A 9,658-nucleotide genomic window follows, 5' to 3' on the forward strand; every position below is an offset into this window, starting at 1 on the left:
TACCCTGCGGAGGCTTTTGTGAGCAGGGAGGCCAGGGAAAGATATAAATCTTTGTTTTATTATGGTTGCAAAGATCAAAAAATTTCTATATGTGACACGGCACCAGAGTTAAGTTAGGGTTTTTCAAAATGCTGACACGCCAAGCTCAAAAGGTTCGCCATCACTGGTAGATACTGGAATAAAATCTGATGACTCAAGTACGTAGTTCTCTTTTGTATCCAGTAGTTTATCTCATTTTGTATTATAGCTTCTCTTATTTTAATCATGTGTATTTTTGTAAAGAACTTGTATATATTTAAAAGTAACAATTTATCTGCTGTTAAGGATAGAGCATACTGTTGTTAATGGGATAATTTTTTTTCCCATTTTTTTTTTTTTATTATTAAGGTATTACAAATGTGTCCTTATCCCCTCCCTCCATTAACCCTCAACCTCCCCCCGCACACACACTCATGCTCCCATCCCCCTGTTGTCCATGTCCATTGGTTTGGCTTATATACATGTATACAAGTCCTTCGGTTGATCTCTTCCCCTTACCCCCGCCCTCCCCTACTTCCCTTCTGGGGATTTTTTTAAAATTCCCCAGAGCCTTAGTAGACTTTCTCTCTAAGGCAATACTGCGAATATACAATACACAAAACTTTCCCGAGTCTGTAAGATTTTGTATCTTTGGGGGAAGGAGTAGTTTCCAAGGAAATTGCATTCTATCCTTGTCATGCCATCTAGTGATCATAGAAAAAATTGTTATTTTTTAAATTTAGCTTCTTCATTGTGTTGTACTGTAGGCAGAGACTATGTATCTGTTAGTATGTAGTAATTCCAGAATAGTAGAAATTCTGTGTGTGTGATTTTGGGGCTTATCAATTTTGTCTGTTAGTTCAAGAGATGTATGTGAGCTACCATAGCTTGATGGAGTTGTATGTGATTTACAACAATTGGATGGGGTTATAATTATGATTTTTAAGGCTTATTATACCTATATATTTGTAACTTAATTCATGTTTTAGAATTTTGAGTTTCTTAACTTAAGAAAGTGTATGCCCAGTTGGTGTGATTCAGTGGTAGTGTTGAACTAGGAGGTCACAGCTCGATTCCTGCTCAGGGCACATAGCCCAGGTTGTGGGCTCAATCCCCAGTAGGGGATGTGCAGGAGGCAGCTGGTGGATGATTCTCATCATTGATGTTTCTCTCTCTCTCCCGTCCTTTCTCTGAAAATAATAAAGACATATTTTAAAAAACAAAAAAGAAAGTGTAAAATATACTCTCATTAATCTTAACTATAAATTGTTTTTTTTCTTGATAGGTGTTAAAAAAGATATTGAGAAGCTTTATGAAGCTGTACCACAGCTCCGTAATGTGTTTAAGATAAAGGACAAAATTGGAGAAGGTAATTTGGGGATATACTTATTTTTTTAAGTTTTTTACCCTCTTCTGTTTTCCTTGTTTAATCTTGATGTTCATTATTATTTTTTATTGAAAAACACTCCTTTAAAAAATATTAAGATATATTACTATGTTATTAGTAGTAATATAAAGGTAACAGCTTTTCTTTTTTCCCTTGAAAGAATGACAGAATAAGTATTTACAGTAAAATTAACAGCCCTATTTTAATCTTTATAAAACTTTTATGCTATTAAAAATATTGCTATATTAGTAATATATTTGTGATGATTACTAAAAATGAAAAATTTAATATTCAAATGGAGATATTTGATACAAAAAGCCAAATCTTTATCCTCTTTCTCAATTGCAGTTAGGTAGAATTGTACATTGAAACATACATGAAACATAAGATGGCAAAATGATGAAAATAATGTGATACAATATTTATAGGATGGTCAGTATTAACATAAATATTGAAAGACTGACAGTTGCCCTGGCCAATGTGGCTCAGTTGGTTGGAGCATCATCCCATGCACTGAAGGGTCTTGAGTTCAGTTTCTGGTCAGGGTATATACCCAGGTTATGGGTTTGATCCCTAGTCGGGGCATGTACAGGAGACAACGGATCGATGTTCCTCTCTCTTGCTCTCTCTCCCTCTCCCTTCCTCTCTCTAGAATCAATGAAAACCATATCCTCAGGTGAGGATTAAATAAAAAATTTTAAAAAAGGAAAAACTGACAATCATTTTGATTTAATGAAGGGTGAATTTGGCAGACAGATTGAGGAATGAGAGGATAAAAAGATAATGGAGTTTTTTGGTGATTATGTAGAGAAATCCCTGAACATTAAAAATCTTCCATGTATTTCCTTGCTTGCTTTTCACAAGGAAAAATGTCAGAAGAGAAAAGTCTGGGTCATTGGGGGCAGAGAAATTAGAAGATGAGATGAGATGATTTGGGATGTAAGATCTTTACATTTTTTTCCTTGTCTTTTTTGAAAACTGGCTTAGCGTGCAAAAACTTTGTTCTGGAAAACAACAGTGTCCTCACAGATTGATAGCTGTTTCTACTAAATAAGTTTGAGAGATATAGTGTGTATAGTTCCCTTTTGATTGTTCATGATGAATACATTAACAGCTCTGGAAAACATTTTAGTAAAAAAATCTATCCATTTGTTTTAACTCAGTATTTCTCAAGATTAATTGGCCACGAATTTTTTTTCTCTCTTTAGTTTAATGCTAAATTTAAAAGCCCAGGTGTGTTTTTTTTTTCCCTAAGATGAATATAATTTCTACTTCTAACAGACCAGTATCCAAGTCTTAAGAAAGTAGTTTAACCCGAAAAGACCCACACCAAGACACATCATAATTACCATGGCAAATGTTCAGGACAAAGAGACTGTAGTTTAAAATGACAGTCTTATAGAAAAATACTTATTAGAATGGATTATGGCATTATGCTAACCCAGTCAAACAGATTTACTATAGCAGGGGTCCTCAAACTTTTTAAACAGGGGGCCAGTTCACTGTCCCTCAGACGGTTGGAGGGCCGGACTATAGTTTAAAAAAAAGCTATGAACAAATTCCTATGCACACTACACATACCTTATTTTGAAGTAAAAAAACAAAATGGGAACAAATACAATATTTGTATTTGCATGTGGCCCGCGGGCCGTAGTTTGAGGATCCCTGACTATAGTGTCCCCTAAAAGTTAATATAGTATTCCCTAAAAAACTGAGGACTGTTAAGAATTTATTAAAAATTGAAAATAAGTTGTGTTCACAGATGTGTCTGCTCTTTGTGTTCATTGTTATTAAAATATTAATGAGGCCCTAACTGGTTTGGCTCAGCAGATAGAGCGTCGGCCTGCGAACTCAAGGGTCCCAGGTTCAATTCCGGTCAAGAGCATGTACCTTGGTTGCGGGCACATACCCAGTAGGGAGTGTGCAGGAGGCAGCTGATCGATGGTTCTCTTTCATCGATGTTTCTAACTCTCTATCCCTCTCCCTTCCTCTCTGTAAAAAATCAATAAAATATAAAAAAAATTAATGAGTATGATAATTCTAAGTAGTTTTATGATGTATTTTAGCATTGCTTTATTAACATTTTTATAAACCAAAATTGAAAAACCTAATAAATTGTTTTACAGGCACTTTCAGCACTGTTTATTTGGCCACAGCACAGTTACAAGTAGGACCTGAAGAAAAAATTGCTCTAAAACACTTAATTCCAACAAGTCATCCTATAAGAATTGCAGCTGAACTTCAGTGCCTAACGGTGGCTGGGTAGGTAGTTTAAAGACATTTTAATTGAACTGGCTGTATAAATTTTTAAGATTTCTAAGTAGCTGTGTAATGGGGATAGTGAGATTCTCCATTAATTACTAGTAAACATATTCTTCAGTCAGGTGTTTGCAATTTGCTAGTACTTTTCCTCTAACCTTGGAATGGTTAGTTACATTTATACTAATTTTTGCAGTGGATTTCCCTGAGGTAAGCTTCACTTCCAGTTCTTTTACCACATTTTTTCTCACCTTCTTGCCAAATCATAAAGCTTGGCATCCAAGGTCTAGATATTTTTTGAAATGTGGGGAACTTATATTTCACATCTCCCCTGCTATAGACAGCCTCATCTCATATTTTATTTTGAGCAACAGAATCACCTGGCATGTCTCTCTCATTGATCTCTCTCTCTATGCTAGGTTATTCATATCAACATATGGACATGATATAGTATCGCTTATCCCCCTTGTACTGCCATCTCACTTCTAGCTGCTCCATTATTTCTTTGCTCCCCTTTATAGTCAGACTTCCCCAAAATTAATCTGCATGTGCTATTTTCACTTCCAACCCCCGTTCACTACAATAAAGTGTGGCTGCTCTTCTCTGTGCTAAACTGAAACTCCTTTAGATGAGTCACCCATGACTTCATTTTGCCAATTCCTGTTTCTGTTCATGTGAACTCTAGGCAGTGTTTAACATAATTGATTTGAACCTATACTCTGACTTCTATACTGCTACATATTTCTTTTTTTCTTCCTGCTTTATTTGGCCTTTCGGTTTCAATGTCCATTGCCAGCTCTTCCTCTTCTACCTGACCCCCATGTGGTGGAGTTCCTCAGTGCTTGATCCTGAGCTTTCTCTAGAATCTGCCTCCTCTCTAGGATCATGTATTTCCACCTGACTTTAAATACATTGTAATGATTCCCTTAAGTATATATCTAGCCTCAGCTCTTAACTGCAGATTGGTGTATATCCACCTGCCTATTTGTAATTTTCTTTTCTTTTTTTATTACATTTTATTGGGGTGACATTGGTCAACATGAACATAGAGGTTTCATGTGTGGATTTCTAAGGTACAAACTCTGTATATAGCACCATGTGCCTACCACCCAAAGTCACATCTTCTCCTGTCACCTCATATAAGGACTCCCTTCTCTCCCCTCTTCCCTTTGGCAACCACCACACTGCTGTTTGTGTTCTTAAGTTTCAGTTTTATACCCCACATATGAGTGAAATATGGTTCTTAGCTTTTTCTGTCTGATTTATTTCACTTAGCATAGTGGTCTCAAGGTCCATCTGTGTTGTTGCAAATGACGCTATTTCATCCTTTCTTATGGCTGAGTAGTATTCCATTGTGTATATGTGCCACATCTTCTTTATCCGGTCCTCTATAGCAGGACACTTTGGTTGCAGTGAACATAGGGGTGCATATATCTTTGTGAATAAATGATTTCGAGCTTTTTGGGTATATCCCCAGGAGTAGGGCTCCTGGGTCATATGGTAGCTCTATTCTTAACTTTTTGAGGAATCGTCAGACTCCTTTCCATAGTGGTTGTACCTTCTACATTCCCACCAGTAGTGAATGAGGGTTCCCTTTTTCCCACAACTTCTCCAACACTTGTTATTGCTTGACTTGTTGATAATGGCCACTCTAACAGGTGTAAGGTAGTGTCTCATTGTAGTTTTAATTTGCATTTCCTTAATTGCTAGTGAGGTTGAACATCTTTTCATATATCTATTGGCTGTTTGTATGTCTTCTTGGGAGACGTGTATTTTCAGGTCCTCTGCCCACTAATTGATTGGATTATTTATTTGTTTGGTGTTGAGTTTTATGAGTTCTTTACTTATTTTGGAAATTAAATCTTTGTCGGAGCTACTGTTTGCAAATATCATCTCCCATCTGGTTGGCTGTTTTGTTGTCCATTTCTTTTGCTGTACAGAAACTCTTCAGTTTTATATAGTCCCATTCATTTATTTTCCACTTGGGTACCTAATAAACATCTCAAACGTAATATGCCAAAGACTAAATTTTAATCCACCTTTGCCTACCAAAAAACAAAAATCATATTGCAGCAACTGGTTTTCCTCTACCAATCGCAATGAACGGTACCACCATCTCTATCCAGTTGCTTAACCCAGAAACTTAGTACTCATTCGCAGTTTCTCCATTTTTCTTCTGAACCACAGTCATCACCAAGTCTTGGCCATTTTGCCTCCAAAATATATCTAAAAACTCATCCAACATCTTTCTGTTTTCTCAACCACTACTTGGCTCCTCTGTCCCTGTTAATCCCATGGTTGCAAAACAGCCAGAGTAATCTTTAAAATATAAAAATATGTATGTATGTGTTATAAATTGGGTACTGTTACTTTACCACTTAAAATCCTTCAGTGGTTTCCCAGGGTACTTTGAAAAAAAATCTAGCGTTGTCTCATGCCAATCTTCCCACCTCCCTCACTGTGCTCCGGTTTTTTTAGTTCCTCAAATTTGTCTCAAGAGCTTTCTTACCTCACCAGGGCCACTACCCATAGTGTTTGCTCCTTCAGTAAGACTCCTCACAGTGCTGACTCCTCATCTCAGCAAGAGGGGCACCACTTCAAATTCTTCCCTGAATTAAATTAGATTCTCCTATTTCTTATTGTCACAGCTCCTTTTATCTCTTTAAAAACTCATAATCTGTCACTATTTGTTACCTTGTTTATTATCTGATAATAAACTCCATGAGGGCAGAAGTGGTGTTAACTTTAATTCACCATTGCATCCATAACGTCTAACATAGTGTCTAGCAAATAACAGTGCCTACTAAATATTTATAGAATGAATGAACAAGCTTATTTCTTTGTTTCATCCTTCTTCTGTTTATTATAGAAGACAAGAGGATGAAATGGCCTCTCCAAGGCATGATGATATACATTCTTTTTGTTTGTTTTTTTATTGTATGCATTCTTATTCCTTGAATAAGATAATTTCTTTTCTTTCCCTGTACTTCAAAAGTGCATGCTAAAAAAGTACCTGATCTTGGTTCCCTTCTAGCTTCCCACACTGGTTTTTTCTTTGCCAGATATTTCAGGCAAATTGTCCTTGTGTTCTAATTCCATCTATTTTCCTTCCCTAAATCCTGTTTTCCCTCTTTCTCTCCATTTAAATTGCTCTCTGAAAAATTACCAGTTAACTCCTCTTTGCCAAACTAAAAGCCTTCCCTCAGTTCTTATTCTTTTTGACCTCCGTGCTGACCACCCCTTTTTTCAAAGCTCCTCCCTTGGGTGATATTTCCGTCTGGGCTTGCTGCCCCTTCCTCCTTATTTTGACCTCCAACTTGAGAATTTTCCAAAGTTTACTTTTCTCTCTAATAATTTTCACTGCTGTCTATCACTTCTCTGCAAGAATTTTTACTGACCCTTCACTTAAGATTTGGTCCTATATCTCAATATCTTTATCAACATAATGAGGTCTTGGTTTTGAAGCTTCTTTTCCTGATTTCTGTTTGTATTTTATTGGCATCTATGCTGTTTTATTCACTTAGATTCAAAGCCATGGAAATCATCTTTACCCTTTTATGAGATGCAGGGTAGCATAGTGGTTAAGAGCATAGATCAGGACAGACTGCCTGGAATCAAATCCTGGCCCCATGACATCCTAGTTTAATGGGGAAGTTCCTTAACCTCTCTGTGCCTCAGTTTCCTTACCTGTAGAAAAGGGGGAAGAAATAAAATCACCGTCCTCATAGGGCTGTGGACATTAAGTGAATTTGTTAATAGTTGTGAAGTGCTTAGATCAGAGCTTGGCATATAGTGAATAAATGTTAGCTCTATTTTGAATTTATTTATTTTTAATTTATTTATTACCATTATCTTATCTGCTACTAATCTTGTTAATTCATTCTTATTCATCTTTTTCTTTTCATTCTGCCATCCAATTAAAACTATAATTATCTCATGTTTGAATTATAGTAATTTTATAACTGGTGCTATTTTTGTTTTTTAAAAAAATTTTATCTTGTACAAGTCAGTTAAATGTATATTTTCCTATATGATGATAGTTTTAAGTTAGTTTTCTAGCATTATTTATGCATTGCTAAAATTGCATTAAAAAAATAGGCATATAGTTTCAGTTTATTTGACCTTTCCTCTAAAGTTCAATGTGCATTTTTCCACTAGGGGGCAAGACAATGTCATGGGAGTTAAATGCTGCTTTAGGAAAAATGATCATGTGGTTATTGCTATGCCATATCTGGAGCATGAATCCTTTTTGGTAGGTTTTAATATTTCTTAAATTTTTATTAACTAAATGTTTAATTTTAAAAATGTTATGACCTTATTTATAACTTTATTTTAGGATATCTTGAATTCCCTTTCCTTTCAAGAAGTACGGGAATATATGTTCAATCTGTTCAAAGCTTTGAAACGCATTCATCAGTTTGGTATTGTTCACCGTGATGTTAAGCCCAGCAATTTTTTATATAATAGGCGCCTGAAAAAGTAAGTATGGAAAGTTACCAGAAAAGATGTACACTTGAATGAATTTGTGCTATGGGATCTATCTCCTAGAACTTAGAAGATACTACAACAGCCATGCACAGATTTTGCCTGTTTCAGATTTTCGTTATGATCAGAGAAGGGAAATATAGTGAAGAAGGTAAATTTGTATTAGTAAAGCAATGTGCATCATTAGCTGTTCCATGGCTCAGTGGAAATGGCACTCAGCTAAAAAACTTAGAAAGGGTCTCGTCCTTTTTGACCTTACACATTTCTTTTTATCTCTGAGCTTCATTTTTCTTTTCTAGTAAATGAGGGGATTGGACCACATGATAGCCATTTCCTGTTCCAACACTAAGTATTGTGTTTATAATTTTATGCTCATTATACGTATACATAGAGGCATTGAAACTTAAATATTACTCTTCATTCAATGGATCATATTAAGTGTGGTAAGAAGAATAGAACTGTAACTTTTATCTTTTAAATTTGTTCAATTAACACATTTCATACCGCTCAGGAGTTTTCTCGTGTTTTGCTCGCCATCTGTTAAGGATCGCTCACGAGTGTTCTCGTTTTTCATGCCCATGGAAAAAGGAGCGAATCTAGATACTTATGTAAATTTTGTTTGGTCCCTCTTCATAGAGGAAAATGTTTTACGCAGAACCATATGTTAAAAGAGTACTAGGAACTTTAATTGTTTAATTGTTTTTGTAAATAAAAATGTTATAATTATTGAAAAACAACACCTAAAGTGCATTATGATGATTTAAATAATGTGCAGTTTGCCCAAAAACGTGTGGTCCCTGGCGTATGTCTTAGAGATTTCTATGCGGTACGCAATGTGTTAAAAATTATTTGCTGCCCTGGCCAGGGTTTCCCCGTGGTTAGAGTGTCAGCCCAAGCACAGAAGGATCGTGGGTTCAATTCCTAGTCAAGGGCATGTAGCCGGGTTGTAGGCTAGATCCCCGGCCCTGGTCGGGGCACATGCAGGAGGCAACCAATTGATGTGTCTCTCTCACATGAGTATTTCTCTCTCTCCTCTCTCTCTCCTCCTCTCTCCTCTTCTTCTTTTCCTCCCTCCCTCTCTTCCACTCTGTCAAAGAATCAATGGAAAAAATATCCTTGGGTGAGGATTAACAACAGCAACAAAATTATTTGCTATGATGACATTTCTGGTACCATTAGAGAAGAAAGAATTGTTTTTATACACTTTATTCCTAGTCTTTCTTGCCAGTAGAAGCCATTGGAAAAAGGGGATAAAAGATTTGTGTGTGGGGGTGTGTGTGTGATACATCTTTCCTTAGTTTTCAATCCTAGTTAGCTATTAAATCCTTGTCTGTAAAACTTGTGTTTCTTTTTTCAAGAATGTTATAAATTCTTAATTTGTCACCAAAAGAATTGCAGTTTCTGTATGACTATAGTTGTGATGTTAATAAGCTTTAATTGTTATAGAGAACTAAAAACCTGCTTTTGTTTCTTAGATATGCCTTGGTAGACTTTGGTTTGGCCCAAGGA

At 36.0% G+C, this 9,658-nt stretch overlaps 1 protein-coding gene across 1 annotated transcript in view; it reads left to right on the forward strand.

Annotated features, from left to right (window-relative positions):
- The window catches only part of CDC7 (cell division cycle 7), a 31,824-nt gene that overhangs the window by 8,984 nt on the left and 13,182 nt on the right, over positions 1–9,658 (forward strand). The window contains exons 3-7 of the mRNA XM_006758202.2: positions 1,304–1,387; positions 3,532–3,667; positions 7,823–7,916; positions 8,001–8,143; positions 9,625–9,656. Coding sequence (XP_006758265.1) covers positions 1,304–1,387; positions 3,532–3,667; positions 7,823–7,916; positions 8,001–8,143; positions 9,625–9,656 — 489 coding nt within the window. The remainder of the gene's footprint in view (positions 1–1,303; positions 1,388–3,531; positions 3,668–7,822; positions 7,917–8,000; positions 8,144–9,624; positions 9,657–9,658) is intronic.

This window comes from Myotis davidii, unplaced genomic scaffold (assembly GCF_000327345.1).
Source record: "Myotis davidii unplaced genomic scaffold, ASM32734v1 scaffold674, whole genome shotgun sequence".
In the NCBI taxonomy this organism is placed as follows: Eukaryota; Metazoa; Chordata; class Mammalia; order Chiroptera; family Vespertilionidae; genus Myotis; species Myotis davidii.